This window comes from Eublepharis macularius, chromosome 15 (genome assembly GCF_028583425.1).
Source record: "Eublepharis macularius isolate TG4126 chromosome 15, MPM_Emac_v1.0, whole genome shotgun sequence".
Taxonomy (NCBI): Eukaryota; Metazoa; Chordata; class Lepidosauria; order Squamata; family Eublepharidae; genus Eublepharis; species Eublepharis macularius.
Window position 1 is genome coordinate 44,996,865 of NC_072804.1, and position 13,026 is coordinate 45,009,890.

The 13,026-nt window shown below is 47.2% G+C and overlaps 1 protein-coding gene across 3 annotated transcripts in view; it reads left to right on the forward strand.

Annotated features, from left to right (window-relative positions):
- The window catches only part of PROSER3 (proline and serine rich 3), a 32,087-nt gene extending 19,369 nt beyond the window's left edge, over window positions 1-12,718 (forward strand). The window contains exons 4-14 of one of the 3 annotated variants that reach the window (XM_054999422.1): window positions 975-1,089; window positions 1,447-1,745; window positions 2,005-2,186; window positions 5,105-5,166; window positions 6,469-6,548; window positions 6,702-6,835; window positions 7,562-7,752; window positions 8,777-9,271; window positions 9,976-10,147; window positions 10,981-11,062; window positions 12,378-12,718. In XM_054999422.1, coding sequence (XP_054855397.1) covers window positions 975-1,089; window positions 1,447-1,745; window positions 2,005-2,186; window positions 5,105-5,166; window positions 6,469-6,548; window positions 6,702-6,835; window positions 7,562-7,752; window positions 8,777-9,271; window positions 9,976-10,147; window positions 10,981-11,062; window positions 12,378-12,444 — 1,879 coding nt within the window. In that variant the 3' untranslated portion in view covers window positions 12,445-12,718. The remainder of the gene's footprint in view (window positions 1-974; window positions 1,090-1,446; window positions 1,746-2,004; window positions 2,187-5,104; window positions 5,167-6,468; window positions 6,549-6,701; window positions 6,836-7,561; window positions 7,753-8,776; window positions 9,272-9,975; window positions 10,148-10,980; window positions 11,063-12,377) is intronic. The other 2 variants (XM_054999424.1, XM_054999423.1) reach the window with 2 other exon arrangements.
- The last annotated feature ends 308 nt before the right edge of the window (window positions 12,719-13,026 follow it).

The window sequence follows — 13,026 nt, forward strand, 5'->3', positions numbered from 1 at the left end:
CACTCTTCAGGAATCTGTGTGTTCTTAATTGCATTTCACTTCTTCCTGATGGTCATAGACTGTGGCAGTGAAGAATGTTAACCAGCCAGAAGAGAGAAAGCATGCATGCACGCACACGCACACTCACACACAGCACTATGTTGTTTATGAACATGATGTAAATTACTCCAAATGCGATGTTCATCCATTTCTTCTGGGATGTCACAAGTGTGAACAGACCTGCAAGTACTGTCACTGGTAATAGTCCCAGTCCCTTTTGTGGGTTGGTGTATGGCTACTAGAAGGCAAGATTGAGGGCAGATGACTCCATTGTTTCTGTTAGCCAGTAAGGGATGCTGTTTTTGTGGTAAGAAATAAAAATGAAGCCTCTAATTTTTTTATAGTCTTATGTTTCCCTACTGTTGGGAGAAGAACGTACTTCCACGGTGGAAGGCCTTAAATTCAAGTATTCGTATTTTTTGGTTTAAAAAAGTTTTTGTACAGCAGCAAGGCAGACCTGGGAATGCTATTACTGTTGAATACCGAGTTAGGTGGACTTTATGATCTGATTTCATATAAGATCACTCCTGATATCTTAAGCTCTAAAGCTCCCGATATCTTAAGCTCTAAAGTACTGGCTTCATCTCACCACTGTACTTCGCTCTGAATCTTCCTATCTTGGCTGAGCAGAGCATTTCATTTTCATTCCTAGACATCATTGCTAATAATCCCTTTCTGTAGAGATATTTTTCTTGGTTCTTGGAGAGCTCACATGCCTGCCTAGTTGGGCAGTGTGCTAAAAGAAAGGGTATAAATGTTTTTTATAAACAATTGGTTGAGCTCTTGTAGTCTAGAAAATGAAGCAGAAGGATCAGCTTTACGGAGGGTGGGGGAGTTAGGGATCTCCTTGTTTGTTTGGGTTTTTTTTTTCTTGGTGACCTAGGGGCTAAGACAGGAGCTGGTGGTGTTAACCAGGATTTCTTGTTTGCCCACAGTACAGCTGTGTTCTCCAACCTGGGGAGCCCCTTCTTAGAGGCATCCAGTTTCCAGAGCCAGAGCCATTACCACCCTTCCCAGGCACAGCCACTGAGCCAGCGAGAGAGATCCACGGTGAGAATGGGGAGAGGAGATGGGATGGGCGAAGGGGATCACTTAAGAGAGCAAACATGCCAGAAACATCGGGACTCAGTCTGGTCCAGTTGGATCTCCTGGTTCTGTGGTGATTCGATCATCTTGAGGTAAGGTGAATTTAGAAGTCTAGCCTGGAAGGAGCATGCTGAGCATCCAGCTATCCATTATGCACATGTGAACTCTGCTTCCCACTCGTCTGGCGCCCGTCATCCAGCTTGCCTCGGGAGCTGGGCTGAGCTAGGCAAGGGAGAGAAGTGGGGTTTGTGAAGCAGTAGGGATAGGTGGTTGTGTCCTGGTTGGCTTTGCAAGGTGCTCACTTTCCCCCCTTTCCTCTAGGCTCTGAGCCCATCTCGTTTGCAGCAGAAGAATCACCCCACCTTTTCCGAGGATACAAAAGCTTCGAGCCCCCCACTTCCGAGTTTCCTACCTGACTCCAGTTGCCAGGTGGCAAACCCCCCAAACTCAGACTCCGCAAGCCCCTTCAACGAATCATGGCCTTCGACTGAGCGCAGCTCGTCCTCCCTGACCCCGGAGGGACCAAAGGCACTTCCCCCAGAGCAGACATCGGGGTCAAAGGCTCTGGCTTTCCCAAAGCTCCAGGACTCTTTTTCAGACAGTGAATCAATTATTGCCAGGTGAGCGCCTCAGAACAGAGGTTCCCTCTAGGTGATGGGGAGGGGGCAGGTGACAGGATCCCAGGTCTCTGAGACCTTGTTTGTGGGAGTCCAGTTCATTCAGTGGCCTTGATCAGTGTGCCATGTGTCAGACCTCTGGTGTTTTCACTCAGTGTTTTGCATTGGAATATTCTTGGCAGCTCAGGATGAGCCTTACATACGGGATGAAAGCCCTACATATGTCTGTGCAGGTGATGTGACACCTCCTTTCCTTTGGCAGGTATATCGAGCGATTCCGTTATGGGCAGCCCACTAACCGTAGAGAGCGCTGGAGACCCGACAGTCATTCTTCTCCCTTTTGGTGGTTTGGCCAATCCTCTCCTGAAGGCGACACCTCTAAGATGGAAATGTCAGCATCTTCAGGCGCCAATAGGAAGGACGTGGACACCTTTGTCAGGACAGGTTGAGTCAAGATGGGTTTGGAAAAGGCCTTGGTTGCTTGTGTGGCCGCAGAGATGCCGTTATCACGAGGCTGCTTCCTTTATGAAGAAAGAGTCGTATAGAGGTTTGCAGACTTGGGTCAGGGTAGCAAAAATAGAATTTTGTCTTTGTCCACAACCTTCCTGCTGACCCAGGAAGTGAAATTTCTTAACACCAGTGGACAATATACAAGATCCCATCTGTGAGCTGCTCCCATAAAGCTCTGAGAGTATGGAATATATTGTCTTCTCTCGTGGCAATCCCAGACCTTAGCTAGTTGCCTATATTGGAAGCAGTCTCTTTTGGGTAGCCCTTATCTCCTAATTTAATGATGATTGGCCATGCATAATGGCATTATGAAAACAGCAGAGTCCATACAAGGCCAGAAGATTTTCCTGGAGTTGGATCGATATTCTGGTGTGCACAGTACAGCAGGATTCTTCTGCAAATAAACATTCCGGGTTGCGAGAAATGTTACACCAACCTCCCACCCTCACCAGGTTTTTCTAGCATAACTGTTTCTTGGATCCAAAATGCAGTACTTTGATGTACCATCTTAATAACGGAATGGTATTTGACTTCAGTGGAGTCGTTCAAAGCGTTCAATCTGAGATCAGAGTGCTAAACCACAAATCAATCTTAGATCAGAAACACCCTTAAAATATTCAAAAGGGTTTTAAATGATCAAACTGATCACCCTGCTTCAAAAAGAGAAGGAGCGATCTGAAGTGTTAGAGCAATTAATGGCAAATAATACACTCGACAAAACCCCCATGACCCAGACAGCTCCTTGCCAGTCTGGGAAAAAAGTAGATCTTTCTTTGTGCCAGTTTAAATACCACTGTACATTCTGCTCATGTGACAAGCTGCTGATAAGAATATTGGAAACAGCGGCCATAGATGCATTTCCATAAACTGGGCATCTTTACTTCCGAGCCAGGAACACGAATTTATGTCCTGTGGTGTTCAAAGGGCTTTGTGTATGCTACAGCTTTTGTAGGGTCACAGGAAAAGTGTAGGATGTGATAGTGGGTGCAAAGTTTAGCTTCCTGGGAATCTTTGCTGCCATTTAAACAAGTTTCAAGTCTTCTGTGTGCAAAAATAAGCTTGCACAGTATCTGCTGAAGTCTTGGAAGTCAAAGGGTTGGTGGAATAAGATTTTCTGTTGCTACAGTCAGGGTTACAGTGCCCTGATCTCTCTCTTGATTAAGAAAATCAGAATAAGTTACATAAAATAAGAGACGTCTGCTTTGTTTTTATAAAGGCTGTTTTCTTTGTAGTGACAACTGCTGAGGCATGTTTGGATAGTAATCTAGTTAGCTGCTACAGAGAGAACTGTAGCTTGTTTGTTTTGCACTACACTGAGGGTGTTTATAATTCTGAACAAAACAGAGGAGATTACATCTCGTAATAAAGTTTACAAGCTAACAAATCACACTCAAAACAAGGCCAAAATTCAGAAAAGTGAAACAAAAAGCCGCCTGACCACCAAAGTATGGAAGAAATCAAGGAAATCACTCTTTGCCAAATAGTAAAGCATCCAGTAGCACCTTTAAGACTAGCTTACTTTTTTTGTAGCATAAGCTTTCCAGAGCCATAGCTCTCTTCATCAGATGCATGGAGGGTACGAAGAAACTGGCCAGAGATATATAGGTGATGAGAGGAGGGGGGAGAGTGTGCAGGGAGTAAGAGTCCTGTAAATGTAAATAAGTTACAAGATGTCATGAAAGAAGTGGAATGCACAATCCAGGCTGGGTATGACCCCTTCCCTCCATTGCTGAATCTGCATCGAATGCCTGAAGGCAGTTCCTTTTGGTTGTGAGATAATGAGATTTACATGACCCATACTCCCTGCACCCTCTCCCCCCTCCCCTCCCCACCTATATATCTCTGGACAGTTTCTTCACACCCTCCATACATTTGACGAAGAGAGCTGTGGCTCACGAAAGCTTAGGCTACAATGAAGTTGGTTAGTCTTAAAGGTGCTACTGGACTCTTTACTATTTTGCTACTACAGACTAACACGGCTAACTCCTCTGACTCTTTGCCAAGACTGCTAAACCTAAAAAGAGCATGATAAAAACAACAGAACGGATACTGGCTAAAGAAGATGAAACTGATCAGTGAAAGCTCAGCTGGCCTTCCAAATGTGCTGACTTGAACCAGCAGTAAAGGGAAGTTTTGTGGCTATCTGAACTGCTGTTTTTATGACGAGAGAACTGTCCCTCCCCAGGAAGTCCAAACAAGCACTCCAGAGGGAAGCAGGGGAAACCAGCTGATCACAGGGCACTGCACAGTCTCCAGCCTGACGGTTTCTTCCATGAACTGTCTGCCGAGATTTTTCGCAAGAACTGGTCGTGCACGTGCATGCCATTGTGGCAGAAAGGGACACACTTGGCTGTACGTCTGGGTTGGGTGGAGAAGAGAGTCCGCCTGCACAAATATGCCACACTCTTTTTTTAAAGTGATATTTTCTTTATCTCTGCCTTGAAGCTCAGTGTGCTGGTGCTCAAGTCTTCTTTTTCTTAAGGCAGCACAGTATGGGAAGTGGATTCTTGACAGCCCCCTCCGTTACCTGCAGTGATTCCAATGGGCTTAATCCAGCATAATTCTGCATAGGATTGCACTGTTAGGCTTATATGTGGCTTTAGCACCCAACTACTTAGCTTCAGGGTTGTACAGACTTGCTGGGAACTCTTGTACCACATGTTTGGCAGTTCCTTAGGCTGATTTGTGCTGGGGATAGAGCTTTACAGACCCATGGATATTGCAGGAGGGAGGGAGGGAGGGAGCAAAGAATCTTCTGGACTGTGCGAGCATCCTGGGTGAAGACTGTTCCCTTTTCAAAGATGGTGTAACTGCTTCAGTCCCTTGCCTTTAATGGAGATGTCTCCTTGCAGACTCTGGCCAGCGTGAAGGGAGAGTATCTTCTTTCAGCCCTGCACTGGACCAGTCTCCTTCTGTGAGTACAGCGGTTTGGGAGTTTGAAGGGCCATCAGTTTGATTTGGCTGGGGAGGCTGTAGTCTGACCCTGTTGGGCATCCGTCCATCACGTTTCAGGTCCTGGACTGTTGTATCCCACAGGGTTGAGGAATGTTGAACTTGGGCCTGGGCACTCCGGGTCCAGATCTCTGCTCAACCTTAAAGCTGACTGGGTGAGCTTGGGCCAGTTCCAGTTGTCTGAGCCTAACCTACCTCACATGGTTGTTGCAAGGATGCATAATCCCACCACATATGCTGCCTTATGCCCCTCCTGAGCAAGAATAAGATATAAATACACAAGATTGGGGGAAATCCCTTATGTGAGCTCTCCAACCTGGTGAATTTCCTCAGCCCTGAGTAGCAAAAGTGTGGAACTTGTGGTGACATTTTCCACTCAGTAGGACAGTTGGGTTCTGTCCTCAGTAAGAGCCTTGCTCTGTCGAAAACCAAGGGGCTTTGACTTTGGATTTTGCAGACTTGAGGAATCTGGTTTGATCTTGGGTGGATGCCAGCAGGCTACACCTTGACTGGTCAGCAGGCAGTTTTATTTTTCCTCTGTCGCAGGCGTTCTCTACAAATTCTGATTTTAAAAAATATTCAGTGGGTTGGATCCAGCCAGCTTCTTTCCGGAGTTTCACCCCATTCTCCTCTTTATTTCAGCCGCCATCCCACATGGCTTTGGTCCATGCAGGCCCCATGATCCTCAGCATAGCCTTTTTGGGGTGGGTGAAGAGCAGTCCTCTTTCCTTTTTCGCCAGCAGGAAAAATGGTTAAATCCAGCCCGTTAATTACCGCATGAATACCTCCCTTTCCTGCAAGGACTCAGGGCGATGTACCAAGGCAAGCTAGTTTGTAAAGGCAAAAGGAAAATGATGGCTGTTGTGGGTTTTCCGGGCTGTATTGCCGTGGTCTTGGCATTGTAGTTCCTGACGTTTCGCCAGCAGCTGTGGCTGGCATCTTCAGAGGTGTAGCACCAAAAGAGTCTTTTGGTGCTACACCTCTGAAGATGCCAGCCACAGCTGCTGGCGAAACGTCAGGAACTACAATGCCAAGACCACGGCAATACAGCCCGGAAAACCCACAACAGCCATCGTTCTCCGGCCGTGAAAGCCTTCGACAAAGCAAAAGGAAAACATCAATATCCAGCAGCCTTTAAGGCTTGTGATTAGTTCCCCCCACCCTCAATTTTATTCTGGTTCTGGTATCCTCACATTCTTCCCCTTACAGGGCAGGCTGGTGGGAGAATCTCCTCCCTGTTTCCATTAAATGCATCCTTTTGCAGGGAGAATCCCTGAACTCTTCCACACTGGATCCCGACACAGTGAGCCTGCAAGAAAGAGCAGCCAGGCTTTTGCACAGAAGGTAACCTGCTTCCTTGGCTTGGCCCATGTCCTGCTGTAGTTTCCACTGGGCTTTCTAGCCCTTTGCCTCAGCCCAGCCTTCTCAGCCTGTTTCCTTCCCCCGTCGCTGCTTTCCTAATGCACGGCCTTTCCCAATGTATCTTCCCATGCATAGCACATCCCCTTTGAGCAGCTGCAGGCACATAAGCTCCGAGGGACTCAGCTCCACCCCCACATCTACCATCACAAGTGCTGATGCAGATCAGATGGGGCAGGCCTCGAAGCAGCCAGTGGGGCACCAACGCAAAGGTAACACCCCTAGGATCCAGGGCCTGCCTGTACTCTCCTGAGGATGCAACAGTGGTAGAAATTGGAATATATCGTAGAGTGCAGCGTTCTGAACATGTCAGCTTTTCCTTTTTGAAGCAAGAATAAATCTCCCCGAGGCTGGAAAGCTAGACTTGGGAAATCTCAGCCGTGCCTGGTAAAATCTCTAAAAACTAAATGAGTGCAGAGCTGGATTTCCAGGATGTATTGAATCAGCAAGAGCTGAACAGATTGGAAAAATGTACACATATTTGCATAGTTCAATGTATGCAAGTCACAGGATTCCACAGGGGGCTGGGGAGAATTAGAATTTGCACTGTCCTAATGCAAAATTGGTTAGCTTTTTTAAAGCACACAGAGTTGTGATACCATGCCTGTGTTGCTGTTCATATCCACTGTTCCAGGGATTTCTCCTCTCAGAACAATGTGTTTTAGGGTCAGATTCCAAAGTGCCATAGCGTTCTGTGTAGTTTTGTCCCAACTTTTGCTTCTGAAATGAAAAGTAGCCTCTTGAGACTGCATTCAAGAGGAGAGCCCCCCGCCACCATATCTTTTCCTCTGCAGAGAGAAAAGGAGATTGACAGATGTAGTTGAATCATGAATGTCTTTTTGGCTGTGGGTCACAAGGCTGTGCGTGGTCTTTGCTTGAAACTGATTTCCACAGATTTTTTTTTCTATTCATGCACTGTAACACCCTTTCCCCCCCAGCCAGCCTAGGTGCCATCTCTTGCCCCATCGTCCAAATACCGCCATCTTGTTCTTCCTTGCGACCAGAGGATGACATCTTGTTTCAATGGCGCCTGCGTCGGAAGATGGAGGAAGCTAGCAAAGCCGTTGCTGTGCTGCCCTCTGTAGGCTGGAGGAGTCAATTCACCGAGCCAGCCTACCCTCCTAGCGTGGTAGGAGTCCGAGATGAATGAGTGATCCAGAAGCTTTGTGTTGGAATTCAGGAGCTTGAGGAGAACAGCATTGTGGTCTTCTTTGCTAGGTGCCACTCGGTGCAGAAACATTTCAGGTGCTGATGTGTGATGGCAGTCGCTTTTGTGACATCCTGCTTGCATGGCAAGTGTCTGTTCTGCGGATGAGTGGCTGTCTCAGTTTCTTGCTGCTTCAGCCTCCTTAAGGGGTTGATCAGATACACAGTTTTCCCCAGCTGTTGTCGATGTTCCTGTTGTCAAGTCTGCATTCCTCCTCCCCCCGCCCCCCCACCAGTTTCTCCAGGAGAGAAAATAAAATGCCTTTTCTAAAGAAGTGAAAAGAAGTAAGGAAAGCCATTGCTAATTTCTGGTTGCTATACATGTCTGTTCAGTTTTAAATGCAACCCTGAATACTAAGCCTAGGCTCACTGTGGTTTGTAACTGTCCACTTATTAACTGCATATTGCATGCACGTAACTCTGCACAAAGATAAATCTTGATGGGAGTGGGCAGATGTACATGGAAAAAGAGGCGCAGAGATATTTCTTCCCTTCGTAATGCCACAGATTCAACTGCTGGTTCAATCATCTGTTTTGAATACCCTTCAGCTGGACACTCCAGTTCTTCGTTGTTGTTGTTTTTAAAATGGTACATTTTAAGCTACCAAGGGTTCATTTGTCATATGTTTTTAAAATCTGTTTTTAAAATGCTGTGGAACTGCTCTAGGAACAGATGAGTTTGTCACGGCACAGGCGCCAGCCAATCAGTGCTGTGCACTGCTAGCCTCTGCTGTAAAAACAAGCAACATAAGATGCCCCATGCTTAATATGATCTGTTGTAAATTCCTTTTTGCCCTTTTCTCCTACCTTATGCTATGTCTTCAGGACAAAGAGGGACTCTTGTATAGTAGGATTGATGGGCCTGCATGGCAGACATTTCCACTACATACTAGAAGGTCAAATAAGGTGCAGGTTTCCCTTCCCCATTTTGTTATTGTTCCCTGCAGATGGGCAGAGCAGGTTGGAAGTCTCCAGAACCCGTCAGCTGGAGAAGCAAAGATAGAACAGAGTTGCTGACATCTGAGGCCCAGCTAGGACCGACTCTGGATGAACATCCCTGTTGCTGTACGGAACGTTTGAGAAACGGATCAGCCTCCCAGCAGCCAAGAGAAGGCGCTCCGTTCAGTGATCAGAATGTGATGGCTGGAAGGTTTGAACTGAACAGAGAACAGACAGTAAAGAAGTCAGTCCCACAAGAGGATCCTGCCCCTGCACATCTGGATTTTCTTCCTCCACCAAGGCCTGCGGGGGCCACCAAATCTTTGCACCAGATCCCGTCAGACCATTCCCCAAGGACAGCCCCACCTGTACAGAAGGTGTGCACCGAACCCAGAGAAAAGCAGAGGACATTCAAATCTGAGCGAGGCAGGCCAAAGCCAGCCAAAGACTCTGCAAAGCCATCTGTCAGTCCTGTGAAACACGTACAACGCGTCTTGGGAGAGGTATAGATGCAGGGTCTGGAAAGCTGCATGGCTTTCGTTGCACTCTTAGGCAGAATCTAGAGTACTTTAAATCTAGTGGCATTCTAGTCCTTATGATTCGACGTAATTTAGGATTGCTAAAGGCTTAGAAAGGAGGGCTAGACCGGTACTTCCTCTAATCCCAGGAGGCGGCTATTCAGTAAAAGTACTGTGAGTTCCCTTTCTGCCCTACTCACATGTGTTTCTCACATTTTGTATACATCCCAAACCTCCTTTTGCTGTCCCTGTTGATTAAAAAAAACAGGTGAATGTTCTTTGATTTCAAACAGGGCAATAGGGAAGTAAAAGAGACCTCATGTGACTAGATCGGAACTTCCCATTTCTCTGGAGTGCTCAGCAGGCAAGTGGTTGTGGAAAGGGTTTCCTGGGGGTGGCTAAGTGGAACCTTGCAGCACTAGAATGAAAGTATGCACATTCGGAAAGTTTACGCAAGTTAGTTCACACGTAGGCCCACTTCTAGATATTCAATGGGCTGCGGGATCTTGAGAGATGCCACCTGCCGAAGAAAGGAAGATGTTTCATAGTGGAGAATCTCCCCCATATAGCAGGACAGTGGCTCTGATTGTCTTGCAGCTCCAGGAAGGGTGGATCCTGGCTGTTACACCTCTGATATTGCTTGCTATGGGGCACTGTAGAAGGAAAATCTTAGAAGCTGTGTCTTCCAGGTGGTCGCTGAAAGGCTCTTCTCTTCACCTGAATCTCCAGTTCGCCAGAGGGGTAAATTGAAGAAGAGCTCCAAGAAACAGGACCTGAAAGAGTCTCTGCCAGACACTGTTGCCACGCCATCCTATCCCAAGCTCCTAAACATGGCTGCTCAGCTCCTAGAGCAGGCTGAAGGTGGGCTAGTTAGGGACAGTTATCGGTAGCTGCCTAAATTTCTTGGGAGGTCCTTGAGCACAGGAATTGATGGAATTTACTCCCTTTCCCTTGCACTCTCTTTGACCATCATGCCTCAGTTGGTGTCCTGTAAACTCTGGATGGGAAATCCAGATTCAGGCTCCAGGGCTGCTAGTTGCATACTCGGCATGAGTGAGGGATGCTTGCGGTAGAGTTGCCCCACTGCATGCCTGAGCTTTGCCTTTTGTTTTATGTACATTTGCAAAAGTGGGCGGGGCTGAAAAGGAAAACGGGGGGGGGGGATATGTTGCCAGAGAGAGAATGAAGTACATGGGTCTAAAGGCAGGACCCGTCGCCTGTGCATTTGCACAGGTCCCAAAAGCACATCCAAGCTCCGAATCGCCCTACAATCTATGCCCCTGCTCCACATCAGTCTCCAGTGCAGGATGAGGCCCAAGCATGGCATTAGCACAGCCCGGAAGCCAAAAGCCACATTGACAGGGATGGTCATATGTTAGATTGTCCCTGCTGTGACAGGACCAGTTTGTGACATGCACACACCCTGTTCCTTTTTCATCCTCAATGGGAGCACCACCAGATGTGCAGTGCAGATATATCCCCCAAAGGGAGAGGAAGTCATTGGGGGGTGGGGGCAGCAGCAAGGAAGAAGGCTGAAGCAGAAGGGGGAAGAGGAAGCATTCAGGCCAGATGAGCACCTGGGAGGTGATATTGCATGGCTCTGATGGGAAGATTCACAGATTTATAAGAGAGCCCCTCCTCCAGTAGTGTGGGAAGGAGGACGGCACTTGATTAGAGCTTCTTCTGTTTTGCAGACTCGGATGGCACAGATTTCGAGGATGATCCACTGCTGCAGGTGCTAAGGAGCCAGAGGGACTTCTTACGCAGCCAGCTGAGGTCAGTGCTATAGTGACGAGAACATTGGTCTCAAACCAAGGGAGTCCTGGGTTTGAATCCTTCCTTGACCTTGAGGCTTCCTGGGTGATCTGGGGCTAGTCAGAGTTTGTCTCTCTCTTAGGCTAGCCTGCCTCACAGTATAATTGAGAGAATTCATAAGATGAAGGGGAGAGGCAGATACCATCCTGTGCAACTTGGAGGAAGAGGGGGATTAAAATAACACTCAGTAGCTCCAACCTTTACAAAGACAACGGTATTCTTACTTGCATCAGTGATAACAGAAAGCTTTTGCTTGCTGTTGGGGAGTGTTGCCTTGCACAAATCGGGCTGGAATCGCCTTCCTGTGCCAACTCTTAAATGTCTGTCCACCCTACCCTGGCATCGGTGCCCACTGGACGCTGGAAATCAGATGACCGGATCAGTAGAGAGGATATTTTCCTTCTTTCTCATGATGTCCTCTAAAGCAGCAAGAAGGGAGTTTTGACTCTCGAAAGCTTGTATCTTGAAAATCTTGTTGGTCTTTAAGGTGTCACTAAACTCGAATCTTGCTGCCCTGTGGCTCTTTTCCTCTTTTACTTAGCTTTAGAACCGACTCCCTGAAAAGGCTTAGTTATTAGAATTCATACAGGGTGATTTCTGTTGGGCACCAGGAGATGCAAATGCTGGGATTCCTAGGTCAGATTCATCCCAATTGTGGCCTTTCCTTTTTAAGCACTGTTAGCACATTTATCAAGGATGGGAAAGGCTGGTGCTGGGATCTAGTTAGTCTGACCAGCTCAGAATGGGGCCCTACGTGAAGAATTCAGCTTCTCGATTACTCATTCTCATAAAAAAACGTTTCTAGTCCTTGTGGTTGTGAAGAGGTGCTTAAAAACATGTGGGGAAAGCTTGGTAATCTCACAAGTCTGGCGGAACAACTTCTCTTTTTTTGTAGCCTTGACGCTCTGCATACCCTTTTGGTCCTCCTCCGTCTTGGAGGAGTTGAATAAATTAAGCAAAATATGAAAGAAATGTAAACTTTTCCTAATACATGATAGCTGTAGAATTTAGGTTATCTTGATGCACCGCTAGGATTTCCCTCCCTGTTTACTGTACACAGCCCCGGCTATGTAATTTGGCACTCCAATGTATGGTGTTGCTGTGTCAGTCAATTGTGTCCCACTATTGTAAACCAGAGGCAGCGATGCGACTCTGCAGGGATGCTTTATCCTCTTTTGTGGCGTTCTGTTCATCAACTCTGGTCTCAGGCTCCGAGTTGCTCTGGTGCCCTCTGGCCCTCGAACATAGTTTGCATTTGTGCTCCGTGTCCTTGCAGGGCTGTGGACATGCGGATGGCTCAGCTAGAAGGTCACCATTCCACTTTGGACTTCTCCCATCCGTGACAAACTCTGGCATGGTCTTCTTCGCCTCTCCAATATGCTTTGGGCATCCCTTTCTCCAGGGAGGATACACAAGGCCTGGGGCAAAGGGCTGATAACCACGACTGCTTGCACACTTTGAGTGTGGTTATGTGCTTTGCACCTAGCAAGCTGGGTGTATTCACAGAAGCCAACCGTGAGTGCAGAGAAACCAGGTTTTGATACATTGTGTTGTCCCTAGCACATAAATAGTGCCCTGTTTCCATGGTTTCTCTGTGTGTGTGTGTGTGTGGTTTTTTTTTTTTTGTGATGGAACTAAAATAAAAGTGTTATTTTTGGATCAAAGTGAATTGTGATGGTTTGTGAGAAGATGACTGATCTGGTACTTAAATGTCCAGTGGAGTGGTGATATGTGGGGCCCAAGACCTTTGTGACTCATCAAGAGAGGCAACGGCTCTGATCTAGCCCAAGGGACAGAGGAAGCGTTTGGCTTTGTGGAGGTGTATCCTGTGAGTGAATTAATTGACTATCACACCATAAACAGCAGATTTCCTATTTCTGCTCAAGCAAGGGAGGGTGGGAAAATGCCCCTGGAGTTTGGCTAGA